Below are 20,592 nucleotides of genomic sequence, written 5' to 3'. Positions count from 1 at the left end.
ATACATTTGTATATAAAGGTAGGTCGGTTACCTACACAGTGAATTAGGGTTCTTTAAGCAAATAGGAAATTGTTGGTCTTTATACGTAATATTTTATTATTGCTCATTGTTGCAAATGGAAATAAAAATAATCGTTAGAAATTAATATTATCAATAAAAAGATCAGTCAGTACTACAATAATGTATTGTATACCTTAGTTCGCATATTACCTAATATTAAAACAAAAGCATTTGGCTTCTTTAATTTAATTTTATTTATGTATGTAAAGCTACGTAAATAGAAGATACATCTAATTATTATTAACTATGTAGTATGACTTCATACAGGCTATTCTGAAAAATAAAAAATAAATCATCTATTTTTACAAATAAAAGACTTTTATTTGTACTTAATACTTAGTATTACCACAGGTATTACTTTAAACGGTGTGAAATGTGAAAAATAAAAATAACATAAAAAAACTGTCGAATTGAAATTTAGTAAGAAACAATATTACGTTTGAAACAAAAAGCAAAAGGATCGCCAAGCAAAGATGATTTCAATTTTTTATTTCATAGAGTTGGAAGTTTGTACAATTTTTAAATAATCTTGTAAGTATTCCTTCTTTCTAGTATAATAACCAAAACTGCGGAACCCACCTGCGTTCGTCAGACTCGCACTTGGCGTATTTACTGACATATTCACAACTGCATTACTTTGCAGTTTTTTATTAATTTGAACTTTTATTTTAACAATAATAATATTATCATATTAATTTAAAGATTCAACATGGTAAAGTGATATCTGCATATTGCATTAAATACAGAATAAATAAATTGAAATTTTCTACAGAAACTAGGGTTCGTTTATATTTTGATAAATCATTTCAATAAAAATTATATTAGACTGGAATCCATTTAATATAATACTTAATTTCCATGCCTTAGAAATTCAGTAAAATACCTAGTTAAGAAATGCATCTTCACACGACTTACATAATTTCTTAATGTAAAAGTAAATATGGAATTTGTCATGTTTATCTACTTATATCGAAAATACTTTAAAGAGCTTTTAAATAAGTCTAGCTCCGAATTTCGGTTGTAATAAAGTAGCAAATACACAAACATACAAATTAATTGTTTATATAGTGTGAACAGAATATGTTAATGAACCCGATTCATTGTCAGGAACAGCTGATAAGAAAATGATAAAATAATTATATAATTGATAACTCTACATTGTAATGTTTTAACTTTTTAAATTGTTATTCTTTCGGGCTGAATTTTGAATCAAAAATAAGTTTAGATTCTAGGGTTAATATATTTTATTATTGCGATTTAAATACCTAAAATGTTTGTCCTCAATGGACTCCTAAACCACTCAACCGATTATAATAAAATTCGCACACCATGTGCAGTTCGATCCAACTTGAGAGATATGATAGTTTAAACATGTAGGTACCACGGGCGAAGCCGGGGCGGACCGCTAGTATTTATTTTAAGTATAGGTCTGCCTGAATCTGTACTTCGATATAATTAAACACTAAGGTACTATTTTATATTTTATTTGGTAAGTACCTATATTGTATATAGCCATATTACCTACCTATAGATCGATTTTCTTCACAAACAAGTTAAGTTAAGCAATTTTTATAAATTACACATAGGTATTATGAAATAAAACACACAATTCTTAATAAAAATCATTTATTTACAATAAAAACTATTTAATTACAATGTATTGTACACTTTTATACTAAGAACACACACGCAGTAAGCTAGAGAGAACATTAACACCATTTTCACGAATAAGTCCAAATAGTAGAGTCTGGAAACAAACATATTGTTACAATTAGTAATTTATTTAGAAATATCTTTAAAATAAATTAAGATTGACGAAATATTAGTTATAATATTAACATATAGGGAATTAAAAATTAATCTGCACTATATTTTTAATATTATAAAGCTGAAGAGTTCGTTTGTTTGAACACGCTAATCTCAGGAACTACTGGGCCGATTTAAAAAATTATTTCACTGTTAGATAGCCCATTTATCGAGGAAGGCTATAGGCTACCTATATATCATCACGCTAAGACCAACAGGAGCCGAGTAATGCGGGTGAAACCGCGGGACACAGCTAGTGAAGGATATACCTATTATGTAATATCCGTGCTTGAGGCAAAGTCTCCGGCAGTTCCCCGCAACAGAACTCTCTGGAGCCTTTCAGATAATTACGGATGTAACTCGGCCAATGCATCTCCTGGAATATATTCACATTTATTATTTATTTTATTTATTATAATTTAATATTATATAATAGCATAGTTCCCGTTCCCGTAGGATATCCGGGATAAAACCTATCCTATGTCCTTTCTCGGGTATCAAAATATCTCCATACCAAATTTCATGCAAATTGGTTCAGTAGTTTAGGCGTGATTGAGTAACAGACAGACAGACAGAGTTACTTTCGCATTTATAATATTAGTATGGATTAACACCCAGACACAGCGCAAATATCTATGTTCATCACACAAAATATACATTTTGGGTGAGAATCGAACCCACGACCGGGGTAGCAACTGGTTGGCTTAACCAACCAGTTATTATTGAAGTGAAACTTCTTTACGGGGTTGAAAAAAAATTTAGTGTAACATTTTGTCGTTACGCGTGACATTTTTCATAATTATAGAGTAAAATAAATTAAATAAATAAAAAATAAATATCACGCCGTACGCGTGACATTTTTGCGTTACGCCATACGCGTGACATTTTTGCGTTACGCCATACGCGTGACATTTTTGCGTTATGCCATACGCGTGACATTTTTGCGTTATGCCATACGCGTGACATTTTTGCGTTACGCCATACGCGTGACATTTTTGCGTAACGCCATACGCGTGACATTTTTGCGTTATGCCATACGCGTGACATTTTTGCGTTACGCCATACGCGTGACATTTTTGCGTTATGCCATACTCGTGACATTTTTAAGGTCATAAAGAAGTTTCACTTCTTACGTGTGTACACTAGTACAAGCATACATTTTTTTTTCAAAATGAACACTATCTATACATATTATAGTAATTTAAATATTAAATAAATAAGCAAAAACAAACCTTAGGGTCCGTATAAAATATATTATCTTCCTCTTTAGATATATTATTCTTCAAAGACATAAACCTCTGGTTGTTGAAATTCCACGATTTTGTGGAATAATATTGTAGTACTTTCATACCTTCGTTTATTCTCTTGTGGATGTTTACTAAACTGTCAAATATATTATAAAACATTCATTATTTTATATTATAATATACAGGGTGTCCCACTGTTGGTATACTAAGCTCAAAGGAGGTTATAGTTTTGCATACGCTGAGTTTGTTAAAAATACTTATAAAATTCCAGATGCATTTTTTTATTCAAATTAATGAATTCTTAAAACTCTATATGTACACCCATAACAAGCAACCCGCCCAGCTTTGCTACCAGCACGTGAGCTATCGTTTAAGATTATGTTTTCATAGACAAAATGCTCACATTAGCGAAGCGGTATATGCCGGCTGTGCGAATCTAGCGAAGAAAGCATGGATTTTAATTTTTAACGAAAAATTTGTCAAAATTTTTTTGACGTAATTTTGTTGTTGTATTTTTTACGTGATCAGTGTATGCAAAACTACAAGTCCCTTCGCGCTTAGTATACCAATAGTGGGACACCCTGTATAAGTATTCATTTGAAAATGATTATTTAAATAACATTGAAGTGAATATATACCGGGTGACTGGTAATTCGACGTGATCCTTCAAAGGGGTTATACTAGAGGTCATTTGCAACTAATGAAGTCCAGCTAACCAGGGGTCAAAAATGGATGGTTATTGAGCTTTGGACTATGACCTTTTTTTTTTGAGGTTATGCAAGTTTTGGGCAAGTTTTTTTTTTTAAACTGATCGCTCATTCTTCGGGTTTCAAAAAAATATCAATTGAATGTTAACAGTGTAGTAGTTTTTTCATAATTAATTGTTTTTGGTAAAAGGGCAGAAAATTTTCATATCAAAATCCATCATAGCTCAATAACCATCCATTTTTGACCCCTGGTTAACTGGACTTAATTTGTTGCAAATGACCTCTAGTATCCTTTGAAGGATCACGTCGAATTACCAGTCACCCGGTATAAGTATGATACTCACAAGGGTTTCTTGCCCATTAGAACGAGACAGCAATCGACGAGATAGGCGGGTATGGTGTGTGTGAGCAGGACGGCGACAGCGTGGTGAGTTGGTGACGTTTTGGTGGAACCGCCCGGGAACCAGAGCGGGACGGAGAATGGGTACGAGCTCACTTGGGAGCGGGCTGACAGGGGGAAATGTTTGCGATTTAATATATTTCATTCATAAATATAAAAAAGCCGGGTTGCACTGGGGGAGTGCCGGCAGAAGTGAAAACTTGATTATTAACGTTGAGCATGTTTGATATTTTGGAATGGTATCCGTCTTACACTTTTTCGATCAGGTCACGTGTCCTGACGCGGGTTTAACATTTTATACCCATTACAGAAAGTGCTCAACGCCGCTAAACAAGTTTTCACTTCAAAAATAACTTATAACTAATACTTACACGTTAAAAACAACAAATTAAACTATAAAAACATAAAAAAATACATCAGATTTTATTCAAAAACTTAATCATTCATCGAGAATCGAACCCGCGTATTTCTGCCATTCTGAGGCTACGCCCGAACCCGCCAGTCAGTCGAATTTACCCTACCATTTCTAACTATACAGGGATACTTGTAAAACACCAGCAACCTCGCAGGACAAGATAAAAATAAAATATAACAAATTATCCAAAGTCGTAGAACAAATGCTGTTAGCCTATCTTATCCTGAGAGGTTGTTTTACAATTAATAACCCTGTATACCTAACTATAATTATTTTTATTTATTAAAATATGATATTAACTAGTTATATGAATCATCGATTTTCTTAAAAACTAAAATATCAAATTCGGTACTTTTTATGCATAATAATAATCGAAATACATACATAATAATATAATATTTACCAAGTTCAATAGATTCCCGCCAAGTGATAGGATTCTCGTTAGATCGAGCCAAATTATACACCACGATGTCTTTTGGCCTAAAATATAAACAATTATTAAGTTATCTGCGAAAAATTAAAAATCTTAACAATAATTTTGCACGCCTCATAAGCGAAGCGTTGAGGTGGGTACTACTGTCGCACAAAACATCTGATTTTTCAAACTTACCTAAAATGTATTTATGTATCATACATTGCACTTGTAAGATAATACATACACACAAATATTAAGAAAAAACACTATTTTTAACGTTCATGATATTTTTGATGTCATTTTTGTTATTTAAACTAGTTAAAAAACAGTTTAAAAAAGTTCTGTCTTGGACGTCCGTGTGTCTGTATGTGCGGGTCCTTTTTCTTGTTAACACGATAGCGACCGAAATACTTTACTAATCGAGTCTTTTTTTTTCTCTTACGCTTGAGTATGCTCAGGAATAGAACCCTTTCATTTTTCAGGGTCTGATTCGATGTGGTTTAATTGTTATTAAATAAACAAAAATAATAATTAATAAATATTTATTAAAAAAAAATTATGAGGCGTGCACTTTTGGATTTTCCAAATTATTTATTTATTTTTAAGAGTTGATTTTTTTAGATGATGTATTCAGTTTGAAAAATGTAAATTTTAAATATATTTTTTATTTTTATTTTAGTAACTATATTGTACAATAAAGAGTAAATAAGTTTCTTCGTATGTAGACAATGGTAGAGATAAACTACGATAACATGGCGCGCCCCTCCAAATTGAGTATTTGAATTAAAAAAAATTATTGATTTTTTTTATGTATTTTGAAACTTTATTATTAATAATATTGATATTTAATGCAAATAACTTACAAAAAATTTTTTTTCCGTTAATTATAAGCAATTAAAAATTGATGAAATTTAAGTTAGAATCACGTGACTAAAAACGCGCCATGACTGGTCACCACAGTTGTGACGTCATAATGTTATAGCTATTATTAACTGCAGTACATAGCGTTTACATACGATTTGTTAGTTGGTTCCGAATTAGTTAGTTAGTTACGAATAATATTCTTGATGTTGATATATTTATGATCACCGATTTTTGTCAGGAGTTGCCTTTGTAGTATTCGTACATAATGGTACAAAACGATAACTTTTGAGGTTCGCCATTTTTAATATAAATTTAAATAATATAATCAACAATTAATATAATTAATATGTAATTTAATAATGACAACAAAATTAAATAGATCAAAACACTGTATTTATTATTAACACGCTTTTATTAGCTTCACCTGTATGTTTGTATGTAACCGACTCCTTTCGAAGTTTCGACTCGATTTTGACCCACTTAAAACCGACGGATTTTGTTCAAATTTTGAACACTTATCAAGGTCCGATGACAATACAATAATATCATAAACTAGCGGTCCGCCCCGGCTTCGCCCGTGGTACATATTTACGTTTTCTCTACGTAAAAACCATCCTCGTACTTCAAGGAATATAATTAAAAAATAATTATCGAAATCGGTTCAGCCGTTCTCGAGTTATGCGCTTACCAACACATTCTGCGATTCATTTTTATATATAAGATTTATCCTGATAAGGATCGCCAGGATCAGCTTAAAACATATGTTTGTATGTAACCAATTCTCCTTTCGATTCGATTTAGACCCACTATAAACCGACGGATTTAATTTAAATTTTGTATACTTATAAAAACCCGGTAACAATACAATAATTTCATGAATTTATCTTTTTATCCTGTTTAGTTTTTCAAACTATATTTAATTTTCTATCAACTGCAATGAGTGAAAACTAACATTATGACGTCACACGCGCTCGGGTGACGCTTCGGGAGTTGTCGGCGTGTCTTCGGTACTGGATTCAAAGACTAATTTTTATTTTGAAATAACTTTTGAATTATTGCAAAAAAAATAAAAATAAAAACAGTTTTGTTATAAAACTAATATATAATCTTTCCATTTATCACAAAAAAAAATTTAATTCAAATACTCAATTACTGTTTCAATGTGTGTAGTGAAATACAAATATTTAAATATAATATAATAATTAAATTATTAATTTTTATTATTATATTATATTATTATATTATTTATTATGAATTTCACAAATACTTTCAAACGTTTTGAATTTTGAAGGGGCGCGCCATGTTATCGTAGTTTATCTCTATAATACTATGTCGTAAGTATTAATTTGAGCATTTAAAACGAATATAAAGCTAGAGCTAGAGACAAATAAATAAAAAAATAGAATAAAATAGAGCAAGAGCATTCTTTCGTGATCTTTTAGTGTAAAGGAAACGTATTCAGTGTTGTTCAGTAGATATTAGAACATTGCATAGAATCTTTTCGAACGCACTAAGAACAACGACAGAATGCTCTACGCCTGTTTACACTGAAATAATTTGACAAAAATAAACATACGTTTGTTTGATGCAAATACACATAAAACAGTTTCGCTTCAACAATTCCAATTACTTTTATTATATTTATAATATAAACTAATTTAAAATGAAGAGCGTTAATTTAAAAATGTAATAAAACTAACAACTGTAGTGCGTTTTATTTTGAAAGATTTTCCATTCATAGAAATGATGAAGGTAGAAATATTATAAAGCTGAAGAGTTTGCTTGTTTGTTTGTTTGAACGCGCTATTCTCGGGAACTACTGGTCCGATTTGAAAAATTATTTCGGTGTTAGATATTTAGGTATCGAGGAAGGCTATAGGTTATATTATATCATCATGCTAAGACCAACAGGAGCGGAGCAATGCGGGTGAAACCGCGGGGCGCAGCTAGTATTAGTATAGACAATGCATGTATCTACATATATATGTCACGGCTAAAGGTAGGTGAGAACATAAACTTAAGATTAGCCGGCTAAACTTAGGTTTATTTTCGACGAGGTGTTAATGTTAGTTTGTTCTATCTTTAGCCGGCTAAACTTAAGTGTAACCGCAGGCCCGTGGCTAAAAATGTCGGGGTGGGTAGATTTGGTTAGCGCCGGGCCGGTGGAGGGCTTGAGGGGCCCGCACAGTGCCAGAAAACACTCGCCCTGTTCCTTACATGTATTATAGTAACCAAATCTACCCACCCCGACTCAGGGCAGAAAGCTGGTGGCTAGGTTAGGTTAGGTTAGAACTCTTAAGACCCGCACGAGCCGAGCGAGCGCAGCGAGCGTGCTGCGGCAGCAGCCGGCGAAGTGCCAGAAAACACTCGCCCTGTTCCTTGCATGTATTATAGTAACCAAATCTACCCACCCCGACATTTTTAGCCACGGGCCTGCGGTTACACTTAAGTTTAGCCGGCTAAAGATAGAACAAACTAACATTAACACCTCGTCGAAAATAAACCTAAGTTTAGCCGGCTAATCTTAAGTTTATGTTCTCACCTACCTTTAGCCGTAACATATATAAATGAAACTCGTTTTTCTTGGTCACGGCATCACGCGTGAACGGGATTTCGATAATTCTTTTTTTATTATATTCCTTGAGAAAATGTAAATATGTACCCCGGGCGAGTTTGGGCCGGAGAGCTAGTTAATAAATAAATACTCACCTCGTTAGAGCAGTGCTACAGGCCACTAATACAACGCCGTTGACCACGAGGTCGACCGGCATGGCGTCCACGTGCTGCGTGTCGGCGCACAACATGGAGCGGATCACACCTGCATGTATATTTATATAAGTATTTATATAAGTATTTATATAAGTATTTATATAAGTATTTATATTATATTATTATGTTTGTATATTTATTTAATTAGTATTAGTTTAAACTCTAACATGAAATTTAAATTCAAATTGGAAGTAAAAAAAAAGTGTTTGATTTTACGCGAGTATTTAATGCCTGTGTTAGTTCAAAACTGTGTTACAGGCTTTAGAATCCCCTCACAATTTTAGTAGATTGGTAACTTATAAAAAATAAAGAAAAAAATACAACGTGAAATTATAAAAAAACTACATACTAACTACACTGTTAACATTCAATTGATATTTTTTTGAAAGCCGAAAAATGAGCGATCAGTTTAAAAAAAGCTTGCCCAAAACTTGCATCACCTCAAAAAGAAAAGGGTCAATAACCATCTATTTTTGACCCCTGGTTAACTGGACTTAATTTGTTGAAAATGACCTCAAGTATAACCCCTTTGAAGGATCACGTCGAATTACCAGTCACCCGGTATAAACAGACACACGAACAGACAGACGTATTCGAAGTCTAATTGAATAAATAAATGTTTGAATTTGAATTATGGTTGAGCCGCTTTTTTGTTCAACATGGCATATCATATTACGTGTTTAAAAAATTTCACGTTGTTTTTCAATTTTCATTCGTATATTTGTCTGTGAATCGTATATCATTAGTTTATAAATTAATTAATAAAAATGTAAATTTAATCTTAATATATTTTTTTATGTATAAGTAATTTTAATTGATAATATCAGATAATTTTTAATTTTTAATACCTAATATAATATAATGAGTACTTACCTTATTTATAATTAGGAAGGGTTGCAGGCCTACGACACAAGCTGTCTTAGTGTAGGCCTGCAGTTCATATCTTAATGAACAGGTTCTAGTATAATTTTTTTATAGGGTTAATTAATTAAGATAATGATTATGTATTTAATTGTATTTATGATGAATAAATGATAAAATAATATATATCTGCAGTCTGCACATTACCCTTAGCAGCGCCAACGATAACTCCAGTGGGTCCGTTGAGATTGTCCACCCAGCCCGGGAACGGCTCTCGGACTGATGCCGTCACTAAATAATATTATATTAATTGGTAAAATATATTAAATTATTAAAATTGTTAAAATATATTAAATTATTCAAACGGTATATAACTATTTTTTATCATGTTTCGTTTTCTAAGAAAAATAAGTAAACTTAATATTTACATTTTCATTGGACTTCGAGTATTTGCTGATAAATGGTTATAATTTTGAAAAAAATTTTTTATTCGACAGTTTATGCCGTTCATGTGTTAAGTACATGGAACTTTTAAAAATCGTACATAGTAAATTTTCCATATTATCTACTTGTGCTTTTTTAAATTTATATTAAATATCGGAATATTAAATACTATATCGCGTGGTTTCACTTGCAGACAAATCCGCAAATATTTATATAGCTTATTAGTTATTTTGGTACTTATACTACACCTCTGCTAAATATCATCAAAATCCGTTCAGTAAATTCCCATGAAAGAGTAACAAACATACATCCTCACATACTTTCGCATTTATTATTAGTAGAATTCAATTAAATATATAGAAAACTAGCCGTCCGTCCGCGGTTTTGCCCGCGTTTTCAAAGAAAAACCCGCATAGTTCCTATATTATGTGTTAATCCAAGTTACTAAAGTTATTATATGTGTGCTAAATTTCATTGTAATCGGTTCAGTAGTATTTGCGTGATAGAGTAACAAACACACACATACATCCATCCTCACAAATTTTCGCATTTAAATTAATATGAGTAGGATAGGATATTATTTAAAAAAATATCCAAAAAAAGTGTGCGTTGCGTGTACCTACTAGTGTACACACGTAAGAAGCGAAACTTCTTTATGACCTTATTTTTCAAAAAATAATTAACTATATGCAACTTTACAGAAATACGTCGAATCACGCGTGGTAGGGATAAGAAAAAGATGGCGCGTAACGGAAAAATGTCACGCGTAACGAAAAAATGTTACACTAAATTTTTTTCCAACCCCGATAAAGAAGTTTCACTTCAATGAATATAATTTTCTCAATACTTACCAATAGAAGGTCTCGCTATAGCGATCGGGAATTTCCCTTCATATTCCGAAACTAATTGTTCTGCTAACGATTTAGTATATCCGTATGTATTTGGTTGGGGATGGATTAGTCTGCGGAAAATTATTATTCATTAATTATTAGTCTTATATACAAATACATTATTTTATAATAATATGATAAAGCCGAAGAATTTGTTTGTTAGTTTGAACGCGCTAATCTCAGGAACTACTGGTCCGCTTTAAAAAAGTCAAAGTTAGATGTAGATTCATTTGTTAGCGAGAGAGACAACTGAAGTTAAATGTGGCTAATTAGCCACATTTGCCACCCCGGAGGGCTAATAACCTATATATATCATTTTACTTATTATTGATTGCTACAATAGCTTATAAATTTAAAACTTTAATCGTACGCCAGAGTACTTTTAAACTTATTTTATAAAATAAAAAGTAAAATTATAATAAATACAATCTCTGACCCGCGGTTTCACCCGCGTAATTAAGTTTCTATTACATGAGTCCCGTCAAAATCGGTCCAGCCGTTCCAATTAGCCGGAACAAACAGACAAACAGTCAGACGAAAATTTTAAAAATTCTATTGTGGTTTATATAGGAAAAAGCGGTTATTTTAATATAAAAAACAGACACTCCAATTTTATTATTAGTATATAGATAGCATATTAACTTACTTATCTTCCAAATGTTTCAACAGATCATATTCCATCCATGTCATTGTATGTATGACGTCACGCGGTGAATGTTTGGATGGATACAACTGCTCATCCAAAATTGATACGTCCGAACGACAGTACGTAGTTGAGAGGTGGATGAAAGCCTGAGAAATAAATAATTTAAAAAAATCAGGATTTTGATTTGGTAATTTTATTATAGGTATGAAAAAAAAGAGCGTGTGTGCCGAGCGTGTCTGAAGTGAAACTTCTTTGACAAAATTTTAAGATACCAAAATCGTCGCCTTACTCCATGTCGTGACGGTCGTACAAATGTTTAAAATCTATTTTTAATTTAATTTATTAAACTTACCAATAAATTGCTCATATTTTCAGCCAACTGTAGAACTCTCTGTGTTCCAACTACGTTCATGTTGACCGCGTCTCGGATGAACATGTTGAATCTAAAATAAATAGATATAATATAAGATAAATTATTTTTAAAGAAGAATGTGTTAGTTATCTAAAAATATTTTATATTCGGTTTTATAGAAATTAAATGCTTTATAAAAGATATTTAAATAAAGGAAATAATGGATCACAAGGCGGGAATCGAAACCGCACATTGAATTGAATTCATATTCTTTAAAAATATCTCGTTTTAATTTTTTTTTTCTAATATATCTCGATCGTAAAATATCTTCTGCGTAGAAACTGCTTTCCGAACTGGTAAAACTATCTTATGACGATTCAAAAGTGCTTCTAGAAGAAGTCTATTTCACTAAATATATGTTTTAGTTTTTTAGTTTTGATTATGGCGTAAAAATTTATCCACAACTTCACTTCTCAGTAAATATTAAAGCCTCGAACATAAAATATATATTAATAATAAAAATAAAAACTAACTTAACACAAGCAGCGCAATGGAACACAACATGACAATCCTCTAACACCCGTCGATCCTCGGCCGACATCCCCAACCCCTCGCTGAGGATGTCGCCCCGGATCACTTGGAGCTTGTCGAAGATGTGAGGGTTGTTACGGATGTTGTCAAATACCTGGTTAATAAGGAAAATAAATTTATTAATAAATTTTACTACATACTAAAATACATACATTTTTATACACAGATTAGCAACCATAATATTATGCCGTTATTTACAAAGCATCTTAAAAGGTATCTAAATTATTGGTAAATATCGAGTTGCTTGCCAATTATTCTCTATTAAACTCTATATACTAATGTATAGTCGTATTTTTATTAATCTATTCATAAGTATAATGTATTGCAAAGCTTTAAAATTAAATAAAAAAATGGTTAATACAAACTTGGTAAATGTGAAATACTTAACTATTAATGTTTAAAATTATTTATAGTTCCTTTTTTAATTTGCTAAAGCTAAATAATAATTTCTAGTTCAATACTTTGTAATAATAATAATTGTGCTAATAATGTCGTAATCTTGTCGTAATTCAGTCGTAATTTTCTTAATATAATTTAGCTGTAATTTTCTAACCAACTACATTCATCTCCATCCTTCTACATCACTTACCCGTGACCCAATAAACTGGTTCCACCTCATCTTCAGGCCCTGCCCCTTCTTCGGCCGCATCATGATGTAGACCCGCTCCACCCTGGTGCTCCGCAGCAGCTTCTCCACCAGCACCTTGCCGATGAAACCAGTCGCTCCGGTGATGAACACATTCTTACCTGCATAGAAGTCGGCTACTTCCATCGTGCTGAAGGAATAATTTGTTATCACTGAATCTATACTAAGTACCTAATATTATAAAGCTATCTATTGGTGAAAACAGAATGAAAATCGGTGAAATAGTTTTTTAGTTTATCACGAACGGATCGTGTTCGTGATAAACTCTACCATCATGCATCGTAGAGATTTGTTAGTGATGATAATATTATAGTATAGTTATTATTTTCTTGTTACCCAATTAACTACTATAATTTGGAAAATTAACACGTTTTACGGATTTTAAATGCGAATTATTACTAAGCTGTAAAATATAGGCAACGTCATGATAAATAAATAATAATACAATGAATACCTACCTAACTACATGTGTACAACGATTCGCGATATTTAGATAAAATAAATAATTAATAAATATCTAGTAAGTAGTTATCTACTTTAGCATAAGTACCTAGTTAATATTATTAATTAGGTATATTCTTTCGTATTTTAAATCTCTACAACAAGTCTACAACATTGTCATATCTACTTTGGTTTCACTTATCTAAACTTTTAAAATTTCGAACTATGTAAGTACGTATTTCAATCTTTTTATTTATTTTTTTTAAGTATTAAAAATTTAAAATATACTCACACAAACCACCACGGGAATCACTTACCTATAACACATTGAGAAAACACGCATTTTTCTTACATTTATAAAGTATCTTATTAATGAGTTTCAACACAAGAATTGGGTCGGATTACAAGGTTATTGTCAATTGTAATCTAATTAATTTCGTAATAGTCCATTGAATAAAAAGTTCTAGAGTGCGTGAGTTAGTAACGTAAGATGTTTCTTCGGAAACATGTCAAGAGTCCCTAGGTAATAAACATACTAAAACCCCGGGCCACTAGGAGGAGCCCCGGAGTGGGGGGAGGGGGGAAAAGGGTCCATTTTTTCATTTTTCGCTTAAATCTCAAAAACGGTACATGTTAGATAAAAACTTTCAAGGAAAAGTTGAAAGGCCATAAAATTATCTACAAGTTGTACCTGAATCATTTTTTCCTATATCCTACCGTTTCTGAGTTATACGCAGTAAAACATGATTTTGGCTCAAACAATTTCCACATCAATCGATCAAAAAATATTTCTTTCTTCCAAAAAACTAAAATGTGCAACTTGTGACCGGTACTGATAGATTGCTCTTAATTAGGTCTATAATTGGTAAAATAAACAGATTCCTCCATGGAAGCCTTTAGGAGGAATCGATTGTCAAAATATTATATTATGGTAGTTTGAGTTACTGAACTTGATCTTTTTATTTTTTTCTTCCAAAAAGCTCAAAAGTGCAACTTGTGACCGGTACAGATAGATTGCTCATAATTGGGTCTATCATTGATAAAAATACCAGATTCCACCACGGAGGCGTTTACGGGGAATTTAATTTTATTAGGGTAGTTACGATACTTGAACTTTTTATTTTTTTTCTCCAAAAAAACTCAAAAGTGCAACTTGTGACCGATACTGATAGATTGCTCTTAATTAGGTCTATACTTGGTAAAATAAACACATTCCTCCATGGAAGCTTTTAGGAGGAATCGATTGTCAAAATACTATATTAGGGTAGTTTGAGTTACTGAACTTTATCTTTTTATTTTTTTCTTCCAAAAAACTCAAAAGTGCAACTTGTGACCGGTATTGATAGATTGCTCTTAATTAGGTCTATAATTGGTAAAATAAACACATTCCTCCATGGAAGCCTTTAGGAGGAATCGATTGTCAAAATATTATATTAGGGTAGTTTGAGTTACTGAACTTGATCTTTTTATTTTTTTTCTTCCAAAAAACTCAAAAATGCAACTTGTGACCGGTACAGATAGATTGCTCATAATAAGGTCTATCATTGATAAAAATACTAGATTCCACCATGGAGGCGTTTACGGGGAATTGAATTTTATTAGGGTAGATACGATACTTGAACTTTTTATTTTTTTTCTTCCAAAAAAACTCAAAAGTGCAACTTGTGACCGGTACCGATAGATTGCTCATAATTAGGTCTATCATTGATAAAAAAAACAGATTCCACCATGGAGGCGTTTAGGAGGTATTGAATTTTATTAGGGTAGTTACGATACATGAACTTTTTAACTAACTACCCTAATAAAATTCAATTCCCCGTAGACGCCTCTGTGGTGGAATCTGGTATTTTTATCAATGATAGACCTAATTATGAGCAATCTATTTGTACCGGTCACAAGTTACACTTTTGAGCTTTTTGGAATAAAAAAAATAAAAAGTTCATGTATCGTAACTACCCTGATAAAATTGAATTCCCCGTAAACACCTCCGTGGTGGAATCTGGTATTTTTAGCAATGATAGACCTAATTATGAGCAATCTATCTGTACCGGTCACAAGTTGCACATTTGAGTTTTTTGGAAGAAAAAAATAAAAAGATAAAGTTCAGTAACTCAAACTGCCCTAATATAATATTTTGACAATCGATTCCTCCTAAAGGCTTCCATGGAGGAATGTGTTTATTTTACCAATTATAGACCTAATTAAGAGCAATCTATCAGTACCGGTCACAAGTTGCACATTTTAGTTTTTTGGAAGAAAGAAATATTTTTTGATCGATTGATGTGGAAATTGTTTGAGCAAAATCATGTTTTACTGCGTATAACTCAGAAACGGTAGGATATAGGAAAAAATGATTCAGGTACAACTTGTAGATAATTTTATGGCCTTTCAACTTTTCCTTGAAAGTTTTTATCTAACATGTACCGTTTTTGAGATTTAAGCGAAAAATGAAAAAATGGACCCATTTCCCCCCTCCCCCCACTCCTGGGCTCCTCCTAGTGGCCCGGGGTTTTAGTATGTTTATTACCTAGGGACTCTTGACATGTTTCCGAAGAAACATCTTACGTTACTAACTCACGCACTCTAGACCCCCCTTGGAGGGATTCATTCAATGGACTATAAGATTTGTTTTATTTGAGTTTTCTGACATATTTTTGAACAATCCGATGAGTCATTACCTAGTTTCTTGAAATGGGGAATCACGGTTATAGATTTTATCAAGATGTAACATTAAAAATAAATTCAACTGCAAACTTTACTATGAATTACGTTTTGGCGGCAATTTTCTTTTTTTTTTTTGTTTGATGTTCATGCCATGATACCAGACTCATAAAAATGTAACAAGGCATCTAGGCTCTTGCCCTTGGCCATGAAAACATAACCCCTTAGAGTATATATAAGCATAACCCTCATTCTGTCGCAGTCGTGTTAAAAATGATTTAATTTACGTGATACATAATTTGTTCAATTAATTCATTATTCAATTAGTAATTTCAAGTGAGTGGTGTCTATAGATTCGTCTTAGTCGTGAGCTTAAATAAAAGGGTCGTGAATGTCATTGGGTACTTACCTACTTAGTTAGTTGCATGAAAATGAAAAAAAAAATGGATTTTGACGCCATCTATATTATGTCGTGGCCATATCGTAGATTTGCTCATTTCATGAAAAGGTCGCATTTCATGAAATATTTTAATGTCTATTGGCCATATTTTAATGTATATTACATCATGATGTGGTTTGAGAAAATCAATGATAAGAAATAATTTCTCGATATGGTCAACTAAACGCACGGTTTTTTTATAAGATAGTCAAGAATATATTTTAAACATAATATTAATATCGTAAAGTAGTTACATTAAACCCTCGTCTGTCGGAACACAGATCTGAGCCAAAAATTTTGTACCCGTTGTCTGTCGTGGCACAGATCTGTGCCAAATCATCGCCGCTTGGAAATTAGCTCATTGTAACGCAAATATAGTTCAAATCTGCATAAACGACTATTTAGTTGATAGCTTATGAATTACTGAATATTTAAAGTCCATCAATTAATAATTTGACCGATAAATATTCGAAATATAACAGTAATTATGTCATACTTTAGTCGAGTAACTTTTAAATTTTAAAGTTTTAAAAAATGTAAAATTTTGCGGAAAGTTGATAAACGGTAAGTATTTATTGTTCTTTTTATTATTATTCACTATATATCCTAATGTTTATGTGCCGAAATAATGAAAATTACCAACAATTATACCACAAATAATGGCTCCAAATATGTATCTACCATTTAACTGTACGTTGCTTAGTTTTTGACCCCTGGTTAATCGTATTTTTTTTTAAATATTGTATTTGTTTTTTACATCATTTTACAAGAAGTTTTATAAAGATTATTATTATATAATTCAAAATTTGATACTGTGTTCCATTTTAGAGATATTTCGTTTTCAAATCAGAACCGACAATAATTTCCCCGTAAAATCCGCGTACAGGATGTTCACATATTGTATGAAATTGAAAAATTTAATTGTTCGTCTTCAATTAAATTTTTCAATTTCATACAATATAAAATGTACATAATATGTTTTGTTTATATTGATAGATATCGTTTTTGTGGTATTTATTGTCCTCAGGTTTAAAACGATATAATCAACTATAAAAATTATAGTCCGTAACCTCTCTGGAACTCTTATTATTTTAGTAGGTATATTATGGTTAAAAGTGTATATATACTGGAAAAATAGTAAAAAAAACCTACATCGGGAACAATGGTTTTCACTATGACCTATATATAGGACAAAGTGACTATGTTACTATGTAATTTGTGTAGGACAAACTGGAAAAGAAATTTAACACATTAATTGTACAACATATTCTTACCTTCATACAAATGCAACATATTATTTTTTATTGGGGAACCATATGTTTCTGAAAAAATAAAAAACCGGCCAAGTGCGAGTCGGACTCGCGCACCGAGGGCTTCGTACAAACTTATTTTTTTAATTATGCTGTAGGTATCTTTTAATTCATATTTTAGAATTCTTTATCTGTGCTATAAGACGTTGCTATTGTAAGTTTTTATAACCTTGCAAATGTCGAAAATTACGAAAATTTGCAGCATAAACGGTTGTATCTTTTGATTGCGTTGGCATATATTATGTTTGATTAACTGTTTTTATTTTGTTTTTCTGTCGTCTCACAATTTCAAAATGAACGACAACACGGGAGTTGTCATTTTTGAAACCCAGATAGTCCAAAGATGTTTTTATACATATTTTGGGGTTATTTCTTTAAAACTGGAAGAATGTTTTTTTAGAGTTTTGAACCTCAATACGATTCGCGCTTCAAGGACTCCGAACAAACCTACTTTTTATTATGTTTTAACTTTAAGTGTTTTTAGTGAATTTTTCTTTATCTGTGCTGTAAAACCTTGCTTTTAACCAAGTCCACTTAACTTTAGACCCGTAGGTTTTGATTCCCTTACTAGTAGTTGCGGTTTTCAGAATATGCCGCATATGAATATTATTTCTTCTGATTGCGTCTTAATCTTAAATGTATTATTAATCTGAGTTTTTAATGTGAATATCAAGTTAATACATGTAGCCGTTCATTAGTTGTAAGTTGAAATTATTATTTTTTTTTTTATATAAAGTGTAATTAAAAAATCATGTTATTTGCGATTATTCTTATATCTGTTTTATAAAACATTGCTTTTTACCAAATTTAAAGATTTTATGTTCTTGGGAAGTACCCTGTCGGTTTTGATTCCATTGCAAATGTCAAAATTTGCTAAAAATTGCAGCATTAATGGCTGCATCCCAAAGGGTTTGGTTTTTAAGGGTCCAGAACCCTAATAGGATCACGTCTGTTCATCCCATCTGCCCATCTGTCTGTCAAGACCCATTTTCACAGGAACGCGTGATGTGACATAAAACTGAAATTTATATTGATTACTTGAGTCGATTGAAGCTGTGAAAAAATCAAACTTATAAACCAACGCAATCAAAAGATAAAGCCGTTTATTAACTCAGGCCCCGGAATCACAGACACAATAGAAAATCTATTGTATCGTGGACCGATCGGGCCGTTCGGGGCTCAATGGGTTATGCTGCAAATTTCGACATTCGCAAGGGAATCGACACCTACAGGGTACTTTCCGTGTACGTAGAGTTTTGAAATTGGGGTAAAATAAGGTCTTATAGCGCAGATTGAAGAATAATAATTTCGAAAAACATAAAATTTCGGAGTTACAACATAATAAAAATGTTGTGTGGTTTTATGAAACCACGGTAAAAGTGAAACTGTTCGAACGGTTCCGAACACTGCCTTATACCTACTCGGCAGCCGACCGTCACGCGACATGCGCTACACAGACAAAAAGTTTGAGACGATGTAATAAAAGTTTCACTTTAAAAATTGGTTTGTTCGGAGCCCACGGTGTGCGAGTCCGACTCTCACTTGGCCGGTTTTTTATTCTTATGTACTATATGTAGTACATTCGTAGGCAGAATGTTAAAGATGTAGATCGCTGTCTGAAGATTATTTTTATTTGCATTCATGACTTTAAATAGCCTTGGAACATTATTTATTTAATAAAACGAATTAAATGCATCATTTGCAGTACGCCTGCAAATATAAATCTACCCTCTCATTTTGTAAATGACTAGCGATAACAATTATTGTATTTTTGCCTTTTGGTGTCAAAACTGCTTCTATTACCCAGAAGAAGAATGCAATTTTTCTATTTGAAGATATCACATTGCTGTTTAAACTACATAATCAATAATAACTTATTTGTTAGGTAACCCTAAAATAAACTTCCGTCTTGATATTTTAATTTTCTTTCGAAAATAAAAATTTGTATTTGATAGAATAACCTTTTCTGATTCGTAAGCATTTGAGTATCAATAAAAGAGAATTCAAATGGATCCAAACAACGATTCTTATGGCAATGGAAGACAAGACACTCCAAGGCTTACTTTAACAATAGGACGTAACAGTATTTGAAATCAAGAAATATAACTCTGTATATTTTGTCAAATGAACAGATAATAATACTAACACGATTAGTGTTTGGGAATTTACAGCTTTTAATTCCTGATACCAGGATTCTTCATGAAATTCTACACATAACACGTCTTACTTTATTCCAATCAAAATATTTTTAAGTTTCATGCTGTTTGTGTACTATGGACTCCCTAAACTACTGAACCGATTTTAATACAATTTTACCGATTAGTTTATATCTTAATTACAATATGCTTGGAAATACTGCATGTATTGAAGTACAACCCTTTTAGCTAAACGATGTCCAAAATTTTTGTTTCCTCGGATATACAATAATGTCAACAAACATTGTAACATAACACTACTATCGAACTACACATGCAAGAAGGTCATAAAGAAATGGTTACATACGCTGTCTTTTGAAGAAACCGAACAATTACTTAAAGGACCACTGAGCTGACACACACTATAACAATATGCCTTCACTCACAAACAATGACACACACACCCAACCACACACACTCACTCACACACACA

The 20,592-nt window shown here is 32.0% G+C and overlaps 1 protein-coding gene across 1 annotated transcript; it reads right to left on the bottom strand.

Annotated features, from left to right (window-relative positions):
• Positions 1-1,669: 1,669 nt before the first annotated feature.
• Positions 1,670-13,887, bottom strand: LOC149475310 (putative fatty acyl-CoA reductase CG5065). Its single transcript, XM_089713429.1, has 13 exons — positions 13,847-13,887; positions 13,057-13,243; positions 12,410-12,561; positions 11,877-11,967; positions 11,525-11,670; positions 10,840-10,949; positions 9,752-9,835; positions 8,624-8,732; positions 5,039-5,115; positions 4,165-4,327; positions 3,099-3,249; positions 2,136-2,242; positions 1,670-1,807 (listed from the first exon to the last, which is right to left on the bottom strand). The coding sequence occupies exons 2-13, from the start codon at positions 13,237-13,239 to the stop codon at positions 1,711-1,713; spliced, it is 1,470 nt and encodes a 489-aa protein (XP_089569555.1). The 5' UTR covers positions 13,240-13,243; positions 13,847-13,887; the 3' UTR covers positions 1,670-1,710.
• Positions 13,888-20,592: the final 6,705 nt, after the last annotated feature.

Source organism: Colias philodice, chromosome 30 (assembly GCF_061535455.1).
Source record: "Colias philodice isolate Cphi_HAF_F1 chromosome 30, ilColPhil1 Martin Lab GWU primary, whole genome shotgun sequence".
Classification (NCBI taxonomy): domain Eukaryota; kingdom Metazoa; phylum Arthropoda; class Insecta; order Lepidoptera; family Pieridae; genus Colias; species Colias philodice.
The sequence above is the reverse complement of the archived record's forward strand: the minus strand, read 5'-3'. Positions and strand labels throughout refer to the sequence as shown.